We start from the raw sequence: 13,766 nt of genomic DNA, 5'->3' as shown, positions 1-13,766 counted from the left end.
CTGCCAAAGAACTCCAGCAGCTCATGGATCATTTTAGCAAGGCCTGCCAAGATTTTGGACTGACGATCAGCCTAAAGAAAACACAGGTCATGGTCCAGGATGTGGACTCACCTCCCTGCATTACAATCTCTGCGCATGAACTGGAGGTTGTCCATGACTTTGTGTACCTTGGCTCAACGATCTCCAACACTCTTTCTCTCGATACTGAGCTAAACAAACGCATCGGTAAAGCAGCTACCACGTTTTCCAGACTCACAAAGAGAGTCTGGTCCAACAAGAAGCTGACGGAACATAGCAAGATCCAGGTCTACAGAGCTTGCGTCCTGAGTACACTTCTGTACTGCAGCGAGTCATGGACTCTCCGCTCACAACAGGAGAGGAAACTGAACGCTTACCACGTGCGCTGCTTCCGGCGCATTCTCGGCATCACCTGGCAGGACAAAGTTCCTAACAACACAGTCCTGGAACGTGCTGGAATCCCTAGCACGTATGCACTGCTGAAACAGAGACGCCTGCGTTGGCTCGGTCATGTGGTGAGAATGGATGATGGCAGGATCCCAAAGGATCTCCTCTATGGAGAACTCGTGCAAGGAAAGCGCCCTACAGGTAGACCACAGCTGCGATACAAGGACATCTGCAAGAGGGATCTGAAGGCCTTAGGGATGGACCTCAACAAGTGGGAAACCCTGGCCTCTGAGCGGCCCGCTTGGAGGCAGGCTGTGCAGCATGGCCTTTCCCAGTTTGAAGAGACACTTTGCCAACAGTCTGAGGCAAAGAGGCAAAGAAGGAAGGCCCATAGCCAGGGAGACAGACCAGGGACAGATTGCACTTGCTCCCGGTGTGGAAGGGATTGTCACTCCCGGTTTGGCCTTTTCAGCCACACTAGACGCTGTTCCAGAACCACCTTTCAGAGCGTGATACCATAGTCTTTCGAGACTGAAGGTTGCCAATACCATTTTGTGATACATGCACAACTTGGTTTATGCTTCTTATTCCTAGTTCCTCATTTGAACGGAACTGCTGCATAAACAGCCTGAATAAAGAGCGGAAATTTACATACCATGGCACCCCAGAGTGAACTTTGAGGTATCCTGTATTCTGCAACTCCGTGATTGGAGGACTTTCTCCTTCAGTGGTAACAAGGATTCTGACCAGCCCAAAAATGTTGTACAACATGCTTTAAATACGTGAAGCTTGCAATCAAAAGGTTCTGGGCCACCCACCAAATTGTACCCTTGGAGAAAGGTGGGCACTGTCTTACGAGACATGCTAGTGTCATATATGGCCCATTGCTTTGTTTTTGCACAACAAATGATCAAGCTCTGTATTTGAAATGAAGAACTGGAAACCATAAGAATATATGAACATAAGAACAGCTCCACTGGATTAGGCCCATCTAGTCCAGCTTCCTGTATCTCACAGCGGCCCATCAAATGCTCCAAGGAGCACACCAGATAACAAGAGACCTGCATCCTGCTGCCCTCCCTTGCATCTGGCATTCTGACATAGCCCATTTCTAAAATCAGGAGGTTGCACATACACATCATGCCTTGTAACCCATAATGGAGTTTTCCTCCAGAAACTTATCCAATCCCCTTTTAAAGGCATCCAGGCCAGATGCCGTCACCACATCCTGCAGCAAGGAGTTCCACAGACTGACCACACGCTGAGTAAAGAAATATTTTTTTGTCTGTCCTAACCCTCCCAACACTCAATTTGAGTGGATGTCCCCTGGTCCTGGTGTTATGTGAGAGGGAAAAGAGCATCTCTCTATCCACTTTATCCTTCCCCTGCATAATTTTGTATGTCTCAATCATGTCCCCCCTCAGGCGCCTCTTTTCTAGGCTGAAGAGGCCCAAACGCTGTAGCCTTATCTCATAAGGAAGGTGCACCAGCCCAGTAATCGTCTTAGTTGCCCTCTTTTGTACCTTTTCCATTTCCACTATATCCTTTTTGAGATGTGGTGACCCGAACTGGACACAGTACTCCAGGTGTGGCTTTACCATAGATTTGTATAATGGCATTATAATATTAGCTGTTTTGTTCTCAATACCTTTTCTAATGATCCCAAGCATAGAATTGGCCTTCTTCACTGCCGCCACACATTGGGTCGACACTTTCATCGACTTGTCCACCACCACCCCAAGATCTCTCTCCTGATCTGTCACAGACAGCTCAGAACCCATCAGCCTATTTGTGAAGTTTTGATTTTTTGCCTCATTGTGCATGATTTTACACTTACTGACATTGAAGCGCATCTGCCATTTTGCTGCCCATTCTGCCAGTCTGGAGAGATCCTTCTGGATCTCCTCACAATCACTTCTGGTCTTCACCACTCGGAAAAGTTTGGTGTTGTCTGCAAACTTAGCCACCTCACTGCTCACCCCTGTCTCCAGGTCATTTATGAAGAGGTTGAAAAGCACTGGTCCCAGGACAGATCCAGCTTTCAGCTTTCAGCTGCTTGGACCATCAGAATGCTAGACAACTGGTTTCTCTAGCCGAGAGTCTCTGTGTCTGCATATGGCAGCACTTTAAGGTATAATATGTTGTCCACAGGCTATGTTTTAACATTTTCTTTTATTAAAACTTTCTGAATAATTTTAGATCTGGGTGGGCATGTTTGTTTATTGGGTATGATGGATTATTGGTCCTTTGCATTAGCAGCTGTTCTTATTAAAACATCCAGTTTTGTATTATACAAATGACAATAAAACACTAGCAAACTAAGAAATCCTTCCACTATCCCGTGGTTCTAGGAGGAAATGTAACTTTTGAAGAATAACATACGTTTAACTAGAAACACAAAAGCAGAACTATGTAATGGGCTGAGGGTGGGGAATAATTGTAAATTTCTCCATTGTAATTGCAAGTCATGACTCACCATGTGCTGTGTGAGCCTATTCTCGTGCTCTCAACTGTTTTATACTTGTGTACAATTTGAGTCTGATAATTTATGGCACTTTCAACATCAACTTGGCAAATAAGAACAGATTTGCCTAATGATGTTCAAAATTTCCTGTTTATCCTTTAATCCAAGGTTATGGTGGCTGTGGTCCTAATGATGTTGCTTGGCGGCTTCTAGGTTCCATGTTCCTCTGGTGTTTCTCAGCAGTCTGTCTGCTATTACAGGTCATCCTCTGCAATGTGTAGTGAAATGGTTGAGCACATTCTAGGATATACTTTCAGTTCGTCGAGGACAATCACAGAACCTAGGAGACTAGTCTGGTGCCCAAAATATACTTGGAGTGCCCCGGGGTAATGCATCCTGAATCCCTTCTGACATCTTGGGACTCTTTAGTAGTTGCCTTCATGCCCTTTTTGTGGGTTTCCCAGAGGCATTTGACTACTTTTGGAAACATGATACTAGACCAGTTGGACTGTTGGTGTGTCTTACGCATAAAGGCTCCTTGTCTAATAAGCTATTACAGGTGGACCTGTATTACTCATTGGGATTCTGTTCAAGAAACCCCTGCGGATACCAAAACCTGCAGATGATGAAATCCATAGGTCTTGGGGCCCTCTAATCGTCTGGATGCTACAGGAGCTATGCTTCCATTGCCTCCAGTGGATGTTCTCAGGGTCTTCTAAGGCCTTCGGAAGGCCTTAGAAGATTACTTCCAGTTTTTCTCAAAACTGGAAGTGTTGTCTAAAGGCCTTTGGAGGGCCAGGGAAACCTCAGAACACTCTCCAGTTGCTTCTGGAGGGTCCATGTGGGACCAAACCTATGGGTTTGGGACCTGCGGATAGTGAGATCTGCAGGTCCTGAATCCATACATACAGCAGGCTCATTGTATGAGGATAAACTTGAAGATAGAAAGCTTGAAAACCACTAATGCAGATGTTTTTCTTTAAGAAATATACTGGCAAAGTGCTCTTTCCTTAGCGGTTGCAAAAGTTTCTGTTGGGAGCTACAAAGTGCCATTTTATGTGAAGTGGGAGTTCTTTGTACTAGTGTCAGTGTTTTACCTGTCCTTGTTATTTACAGAAAGATTCAGATCATGTCTAATATTAATGAGCCTGATGTAATAAAAGATAACAAATGTGTCTGTTCTCTTATTTTTCAGACTGTCATTTTACTCTGGACATTCTTCATTCTCCATGTATTGCATGCTGTTCTTAGCAGTGAGTATAAGCCTTATTATAAAAATCTGTTTTTGCTGCATAGCATGAAGTTGAAAAACTGCTGTATTGGCATTTCCTTTGGGCAAAGGAAAGCATGGTGTGCAAAAGAGGCACACACATAAATGAAACTGGATGGTCAAAACAACATGTAGTCAAGATGCAGAAGGATAAAGCCGACCTGCTAACATTTTGCTACTTGTATTCTGTCTCAGTTAAGCCTGGCAACAACATGTGGGGAAAAACTGGTGTTAAGCTGGGAACAAACAGATGTTGCCTTTCAGGGGGCAGTCTTTTTCTAGTGATCCTTTACTATTAGAGTGGCTGTGATCTTAATGGATAAGTAGGAGCATGAAATAGATGACTGCTACGTCTGTTAGAATGTAGGTCCATTCTATTTATGAAATTTTTAAAGCAGCTTTCATCCAAAGACCACAAGACAATTTACAATATAACAAAAATACCATAAAACCTTAATTCCAAATTCAGTAAAAAATTTTCAAATCTCTACAATGTAAATGCAAATAGAGAAGAACAACAAAATCTAGCATTAATCTGCAGCAAAAGAAAACAAGCAGCAGGTCCTTCATCTCCTTCCACCAAGTACCTGAGTGAGCAAGATGGTCTTCAGTAGTCTCCAGTGTCTGAAAGGAGGGAATAGTCCAGATCTCCCTCAAGAGGCTGTTCTGCAGCCTGGAACCAACTAATCTTTGTCCCACATGCATGACAACAAAGTCTCAGCAAGTGACAGCACTTGGAGCGGAGTCCCTTACTGAATATAGACATTCCTTACTGAGTATGTAGAAGCAGAGTTCCTTACTGAATATATGTAGAAGAGATAAGGCCAGTGGAAGGTGATATTTTTTTGCCTCCCCTGAGTAATAACCCCTGCATAAGCAGACAATGCATCCCAGAGCCACTTGTGACACTGCTGGAAATACTGGGGCTTCACCTCATTCAAGTAGGGAATTGGCCACAACTGAGTCTGGACTTTACTCTTTTATTTTCGACCTAGGCAGTAGTCTACTTTGTCAGTATGACTGGGCCAGTTCTGGAAAGAGTTCAGCTCCTAGAGTTCAGCAATCACTTCTTCCTCTGAGCTTGCAACAAACCACATAGATGCAGAGGCAGTTAGAAAGGGCAGAGAGTCATCTTTCCTTAAGCCATTTCTCTTCCCAACCTTAGCCTTGGGAATGTGAATGGTGTAACAACCAGGCTAAGCAGGAGGCAGGGATGGTGTGCTATAGGCACAACAGCTCACTTCCATTAGAAAAGAAAGGAGAGGGAAAGGGTAACAGGCTTCAACAGCATAAATATCAGTTTGTAATTGCCATCCAGTTTTGGTGCAGTACATAAGAACAGGCCTGCTGGATCAGGCCATTGGCTCATCCATTCCATCTTCCTGTATCTCACAGTGGCCCACCAAATCCCTCAGGGAGCACACAAGACAACAAGAGACCTGCATCCTGGTGCCATCCCTTGCATCTGGTAATTCTGAGCTAACCTGAGGTAACCTGCTTCTAAAATCAGGAGGTTGCACATACACATCATGGCCTGTAACCTGTGATGGACTTTTCCTCCAGAAACTTGTCCGATCCCTTTTTAAAGGCATCTGGGCCAGATGCCATCACCGAATCCTGTGGCAAGTAGTTTCACAGACTAACTGCATGCTGAGTAAAGAAATATTTTCTTTTGTCTGTCCTAACTCTCCCAACACTCAATTTTAGCAGATGTCCCCTGGTTCTGGTGTTATGTGAGAGGGAAAAGAGCCTCTATCCATCTCCTGCATAATTTTGTATCTCTCAGTCAAGTCCCTCCTCAGGTGCCTTTTTTCTAGACCACATTCTGTTTGTTCATGTTTCTTTGTCCCATCTGCTTTGGAAGTTACTTCTCTCTTGGCCAGTCTATGGAGGGTTCAACTTCATGTCTGTGTTTTTAAACAAACAACAACAAAAAATGCCTGCTGTCTTTTCAGTGAGGCGTGCAGGAATGGGTTTTATAAATTATTCCCCACATGACTTTGTGTACGTTTAGATTTATTATAGTCTGCAAACCTGAAAACTTTTTAAGCACTGTGTTTTCATTTTGCAGAGAATTGGCTCTTGTCAGATTGATCATACAGAGAGTGTTTTTTAAGACAATGTCATTCTTGTGCCCAACTAGCATGTCTCTGTGTAGGATTTGCTTTATGATCTCTCTGACAAAATATGAGTTTCTATGACTTCCACCAAGTTGACAGGTCTAGTTTTCTTGACTAGTTGTGACATTAATGAAATGGCCTCTTTTGTTTTATCTGAGGCAGTCATAAGCGCTAACTATTCTTGGTTGGATCTCGTGTGTTTGTGTCTGTTCTGGGGACACATGAATTGCATGGACCAGCTTTGTGATGTGGAGAATGAAGGCCTTCATTAATAAACAGTGGCAGTGCTACAGATCATGGTGTCTTCGAAAGCTTTGCTGGCCATGTGTAAAAGAGCTGCCTGATGCCTATGGTCATTCTAGTCTGGTTCTTAAAGATCTCAAGCTGAGTCTTTTCCTAACCCTGTTTTCCTAAAATCTTGCAGTGCCGGAGACTGTGAGACTCTAATGTGTGCAAAAGCATACGGTCCAACATTGAGCTGTAGGTCAGACACTTACAAGGAACTCCTGCAAGGAGCACCAACACTACATGTGCCTTTTTGTTTACTCTATACAGGGTAGAAGTAATGAAAAGCATGATATTTCTCTCGTCTTAGTAAGTTGAGTATTTAGCCTGAAAACAGAGGGATGAGCAATTTCCATGACAGTTTCTTTAGGGTGAACAGACATTTAGGTTTCCAATGATGTTCTGGTGCTTTTGATCTACTCTTGTCAGAGCTTCAACATGTCTGACTTACAAATAGTCACGTTCTGAAAAGGCTTTGAAAAATGGGTTGAACCAGAATGTCAGCTGGAAGTTTGTTCAAATAACAAAAAAAGCCAACTTTCATTGACCTCACTGCATTTTTTTAACAGGCATGTGGATTTCTCTTTGTTCTTTTTTTTGGGGGGGGGGGGGAGAGTGATGTTCTGGCACAAAAACTTTTGAATTTGCACCTTTCTTCTGATTACTTTGTAACTCTGTTTCTCTGACGCCTCTTACTCTTATATGGTTGAAGAACAACCTATTCAGTACTTTAACATGCAGAATGATGTAATGGGTAACAAGAAGCTTTGGGCTAGCTTTGGAATCCCAGAGTGTTTTGGAACCCAAACTTCTAGACATCCCTTTAATAGAATGGAAATAACTTTATATGATAGTGAAGCAATCATAAAGTTTCAAAGGGATGATGAGTTTACTTTTCTGACATGGAGCTGCGCAGTTTCCCCAGAACAGCCTTGCTAGATTGAGGTGGGTCCCACTGCTAATTCTTCAGCTTGTTACAAAAACCGTTGCTGTACATGCCATCTCCAGTGCAGCAGAGTTTTCAGCTGGCTGCACTTGTTTTTGACTCAGCTTCATATACTTAGATAGATGTTGAATTTCTAAGTAAACATACTCCTTGACAGTTTCACAGCTCTTTCTAGTGATGGGCTAGTAAACATATTGAACTTTTTGCAGGGTTTTCCTCTCTGTTGGTATCAGCTGGGATGAACTAGAAAGAGCAGTGAGAATTTCTTTGTGTTGGAATGCGCTCAGTCCTTAATGAATTAAGTGGCAATATTTTGTGCACTAGGGAAGGGCTTACTCGAGCTGGTAACAAAAGGCAGCTGCAATTGTGTCCATCTCTGGATGTTTCATGAAACTCCTAACTTTTTCACGTGGCAACATGGAGAATTTTGTCACTGGCCCGGTGTCAAGCCTAATGCATCTGATAACCTGTTTCAAATGTACTTTCTGCCTGCCTTCTGCTTGCCATTTGCACGGTCAGCTCCAGCTGCAGTTCTGTACTGTGTTTGCGTCCCCAGTTCTGAACATGTGACATTACTCATGGCCTGTGTTAATCATAACCAGACATTTGAAACTTCAGCCTCTTGAGGGCTGGAGGAATCTGATGTATGTCACCGTGACTGAAGAAACAAAACAAAAACCTCAATCAAAAAGGATTACAGTTGTGAGACCAGCTATACTGACAAGTAGATTACAGGTCTGCAGGCCTAGAGAGATCAACAGAACCCCTGTCTCCTCATTCCATTTCAACATTTGCTGCAAAATATCCCCATGAACTTCCTCCGGATTGCAAGAAGGGGTGGTGGAAGTATTTGCTCTGGCCTGTGGGCTGATACCACAGTTTGTCAGTTAGTTAAAGCTATTTGCTGAGCCACAAACCTTGGATTGTAGCAGCTGCTGCCTGTGTCAGTGTATGTATTGTCACTGTGAATGCTTCTATTTTCTGCTGTATAATACTGACCCTGTTGCAATAGGTAATAATCCAGTATACCTACTCAGTGCTCTTAGAAAAGTATAGGAATGCATTTATTTTGTAGCATATTGCTCACATCAGGCTACTGTGACAGAGAAGCGCAGTATATGGCAGTAATGAGTCACTCTGCTTCTACATCAGAGATGAACAGAGAACATGCTCACATTTCTTCCTGCACATACTTGCTATCTTACTCCCATTACTTACAAGTATCTGAGGATGTGTAAATTGGTTTAAGAGGCTTTATTTTCTGTGTACTCTTTGTCAAGGAGTTGGTGCACTTGAATACATGTGGTCTGGCTTACTGGTAATCTCTAAGTAATCCCTGTTGTCTTTATAGAGGGGTTGATTAATCCCCTGCTCTTCTTTGATCCATTGTTGATAATTTATCTGATGTGCAGACATGATCAGTAACACCACCAGCATGGATTTGACTGGCTGGTGTATTTGCAAATAATTTGCAGGTTTTCTAGAGTGCTTTGGGTGCCTGCTGTAGGAACAGTGGTTCTGAAATTCTAAGTAAATAAAAATCACAGTTGACTACTGTTGTTGATCACATAAGAGAAGTTAACCCATTTTTGCCCAGCCCACAGGTATACGCATTTGATCCCTGTTGCGTATATACAACGTTGGACAAAACTGGTTTAAGTAGGATGATTAGCATTGGATTAGTGTTTGCAATAATTAGCATTGAATTGATGAAGTAACTCGTGCATTGTCACTGCAGTTGCACAACAAAGGAGAACTCTGGCTGCTGTTTTCTTCCCTGTTGCCTGGTAAGTACCCTCTGAACTTTCTTGAGATGAGTGGGAACAGCAGCTGTAATAGCCTGTCCTTCTCCTCCTTCCTGGGCGCTATTTAAAAATTCTTGGGTAACTTGGCCCATGATGTTTTGTTAAGAATGGAATATCTGGGAATTTTAAAATTGTGCCTGGGGAGGATAGACTCCTGCTGCTGATCTCTCCCATGTCATCTAGTCAGTGATGGGAAAGGTTACTGGGTAATGGGGGGCCTGTTGCTGGGGGCTAGATGGGGCTTAGCTGGGCACAGTCTTCTCCAGAGGCATGAGTACCTTGGCATATGCTTGACCAGGTGCTACCTGTCATAGCACTTCTGATCTGCAAATTTGCAATTATTTTTGTGTAGCGTATAACTTTTACCCTTTTCCTAACCCCTTTCCTGGCTTATAGATTTCATTATTTAACTCCAGGAGTTAAAGTTCTCGCTACAAAGATGTCATTGGCTGACCACCGAGTAATAGTGGCGCCATTGACAAACTTAGAATAGAAATGCTGCTTTGGAATTTCAGGCCACCTCACTGCCAAGGAAAAGGAACTGGCAAACAAATATGTGGTAATGTTTGTTTTTGCTCTGCAATGTTCTTACTAGAAGAGAAATTCTTTCCAGATAGCAGAACATTTTTGCTCCTGTTCCCATTGAACTGAGCATTGCTGGTATGCCTTGTGAATACTGAAGGCTGATGAGGAACGAGCAGAACACTGGGTGAGCTAATGATAGTATGCCTCTTGGCCCACCCTTTGCTTCCTTACAAGGTACAGCAGGTTGGCTGTAAGGGGTCACCTGTATTTCAGGAAACTGAGTGTTTCATATAATGTGCAGTCAGTCCCCTGTGGACAGTTAAGAGCGGAGGGGATCTAGACTATTCAGCTGGCATAATAAGGACAGTTAAGAATAAAAATGCCAAACCAAGCAGTGCTTGCTTTAAAAATTATGAAAAAATAAATATTTGTAGAACTGTTTTTTAAAAGAAAATCAGCAAGATTGTAAGGAACATCCATGGGATTTAAGATGTGGACTTTGGTTCTTTCTGTGTTCTTGTTTGGAATCTACTCGTAAGTTCTGGTTAACTGGGCAGCTGTCCTGAGACTGACTGACTCAGGAATGGAAAGATTTACTTGACGTGGAAATCGGACATGTCCCTGCCTATGAAAATGCAGCTGTCGTCTTGTCCTTCACATTTACGTTTATTGAAAATGGGCTATCCCTGCCTTTTCCCCAGCACGGAAAAATAAAAATCCTATAGAGGTGATTCATGACTTTTTGCTCTTATATGGGTATCCCAGGAGACAGGTCTGTATGATCATGTGTAGCTCACAGTTAGCAAATTGTGCTCAGAGGTTGATATTGGATGAAATACTTCAAAGCGTAGTTGACTGCAAGGTGGTTTAGCGCTTCTTTAGCCTTTGGGAGAGGGGGGGTCAGAATGCCTATAGATCAGTGATTTTCAACCTTTTACATCTCATAGCACACTGACAAGGCACTAAAATGGTCAAGGCACACCACCAGGTTTTTGACAAATGACAAGGCACACCATGCTGCCAGTGGGGGCTCATATCTCCCATTGACCCTATTAATAAATGACCTCCCCCCAAATTCCTGTGGCACACCTGTGGACCACTAGCGGCAAACCAGTGTGCCAAGGCACAGTGGCTGAAAATGACTGCTATAGATATTACTCTTGCATAATATTGATGTAAGGTTTAACTGTAATCCACACCACTCATGTTGCACTGTTTCAGAATCTAAAACAGAATTGTTAATGGAAACAAACCCTTCTTATCTGTCTTAAACAAACTTAACCTGTTACTGTAGAAAGCTCTTACTGTTCAAGAGAAGGTTGTTCCATTTTCCTTGCTGATCATGGAGGCCTTTGAGATTAACACCCTATGTTCATGAATATGCATAGAGCAGGGAGGCATTCTGAAGCATATTGGCCATTTGCCCACACACCTCTCTCTCCTGTTAGAAGTCCCACAAAGGCAGGACCCCAATCATGGGAAAAACACGTGTAGGACCATGCAGAGGATGTAGGAGGCAGAGCCTGCTTCTGCAGTGTTGCCCATTATGTGTTCACTGAACTCATGGAGCTCTTCCTGATGGGGCTTATTTGGAAGACAGTGTGATGCAATCATCCAAAGTCCTCCTCTTAGCGAAGACTTGGGAATGACTTGAAGTTTATAATTGGTTCAGCCTTGCAAATTAGTCCTCGAGTTACTAGCCCACAATTTGTTACTAGTGGGCGCAAAGCGCCTCCTGCCAAACAGAAGTGCTTTGTGCCTGCTTTCAGGGAAAGTTCCAAGCCTAAGGGAGTGCTGTGCAGGGCTCCCCCACCAGTTTGAGAACCACTGCCTTAGAGGATGGGTGTAAATGGGGCTGTCTGTGTCATGCACTGTGTCATGTTTAAAAAGAAATATGGGACATATATGAGTTATGCAGATGCACATGGTTTTGCTAGTCATGGGAAAAGACAAGTTGCTATGTAGAGGCACTGAAGCCCTACCTCCTGAACCCCTTCTCTTCTGGAAATACGTGAAGTAAGTTGTTACAGCCGCCTTGTTATTGCTTCTTGTTCAGACAAGTGCAATACAGGTCCAACCTTGTTATACACAGATTTGACTCAACACAAATGGCCACTGCAAATGGGAAGGAATATGCTGATTCCTGGAGAAGGGGAAAAATGCATCCCTTTAAAATCACAGTTTAAAAAAACTGCTTTTCTTACTGTTGTAGAGACACAGTCATGCAAGCGATTACAGATATAACCAAATTATCCACAGATTTTTCACCTGTGGAAAAATCCAGACTTTTCTACCTCAATGTGGTGAGAAGAGCTAAGAAGGGCCCTGTAAATTAAAGGAAAACAGTCCTTTAACAATAGCCTCCTTAATGCGAGAGGGCAGCTGGCTGACAATCTATCAGTCATTCTCTCACCAGGCAGCTCCAAGGCAGCGACCCCTCCCTTCCCCCTGAGCATGTGAAACAATAACAACAATAATAACTAGGTATTTATATACCGCCTTTCTGGTCATCGGATTACTCCTCTGACTTTATTCAAGGCGGTTTACATAGGCAGGCATTTCTAAATCCCTCAAGGGGATTTTTACAATCATAGAGGTTCTCTCTTTCAAGAACCAACAACATTTCAGATGGATCTTCCTCCTCTCATCTCACTTCTGGCCTCCAGTTGCCTCCCACGCAGGCTGACAAGCAGCTCCTTCATCTCTCACATGGAGGGAAGCCAAGACGCTTCCTCGCTCACAGGGAAGAGCAGGTGGAATAACTCAGCCCGGCTTGTCAGCTGCTTCAAGGTCTTGCTGTTCAGGGAGCTGTTGGTGGCCTCGAACTGCCGACCTTCCTTTGGAATAATGGAGGCTCTACCAGGCGACCTACTTTGGAGACCTTCCTTTGGAATAATGGAGGCTCTACCAGGCGACCTACTTTGCCAGGAATAATGGAGGCTCTACCAGGAAGGTCTACTGGCGACCTTCCTTTGGAATAATGGAGACCAGACCTCCTGCCCAGAAAGATTATCATTTTGCATTGGTGAAGGGAGGGGTTGCTGGCTCAGAGTGAAGCCTTCTAAGTGCCTGGTGGGAGGCTGATTGCTGATTGTTTTCTTAATGACTCTATCTTATATCCCAAAGGTCAGCAAGGCTGTTTTTAAATTGCCTAGCAAAGGGACATTGTTTTAAAATGGATTTGCTTTTGAATTCTGGGAACTGAGCCCTTGCAAATAATGAGACTCAACATGTACAGTTACATGATAGTGGTAGCAAAAGACAACCAATGAAGAAGAGAGGATCCATATCTGACTTATAAACTAGTTCAGGTGTGTTTAAATTTAATCACAGATAAAACTAGAACTTATATAGAACTCCCTTCCTGCCCCCACCCCAACTCCTGTATGTTGGAGAAGCAAGGGCGAAGCGTTTACAGACAGCCACCTTTCCTGAGACACTACAAGCTGTGTCGGCCAATGTTTTTCTTTTACTTGACTGAAAAAGTATACTATAGGCACCTGTACTGTGCCTGTACGGTATAGGCACCTGTACCTGTACTGTGGCTGTAGCAGCTGCCAGGGTGTGGAGATTTAGATCAGGAAAATTGTAGGAAGCTGCTTAAAGTGAAGAATAAAAGCAAAAGGTATAGTAGAAAAATGCGATCAAGTTTCACTTCTGTTCTGGCCCTAAGTGAAACACAGATCTGTATCTTGTTTCCGTACTGTAGTCTCTGTGCTGGATAATGACTGCAAGCCCTATAAACCATGCTGCAGTCCCATCTGAAGTGCTTGAGGAAGTTATCTCTGCATAGTGATCTTTTATTGCTTACAAGTATATGAAATGCTGATGTGTTCATTTTGCCTAATAACAGGTTCAGAGCCAGTCAATGAGAAACACAAAGCCTAGTTATTCATAAGACTCATGAAGAAAGGTTCTCCTTCTGCATTCTAGCTCTGCCTTTCCC

At 43.4% G+C, this 13,766-nt stretch overlaps 1 protein-coding gene across 2 annotated transcripts in view; it reads left to right on the top strand.

Annotated features, from left to right (window-relative positions):
- Positions 1-13,766, top strand: part of PLPP1 (phospholipid phosphatase 1) — a 100,593-nt gene that overhangs the window by 74,247 nt on the left and 12,580 nt on the right. For both annotated transcript variants that reach the window (XM_066614564.1, XM_066614563.1), the window contains exon 4: positions 4,065-4,122. In XM_066614564.1, coding sequence (XP_066470661.1) covers positions 4,065-4,122 — 58 coding nt within the window. The remainder of the gene's footprint in view (positions 1-4,064; positions 4,123-13,766) is intronic.

This window comes from Tiliqua scincoides, chromosome 2 (assembly GCF_035046505.1).
Source record: "Tiliqua scincoides isolate rTilSci1 chromosome 2, rTilSci1.hap2, whole genome shotgun sequence".
Taxonomy (NCBI): domain Eukaryota; kingdom Metazoa; phylum Chordata; class Lepidosauria; order Squamata; family Scincidae; genus Tiliqua; species Tiliqua scincoides.
Note: the sequence above shows the minus strand (reverse complement) of the source record. Positions and strands in the feature narration are given on the sequence as shown.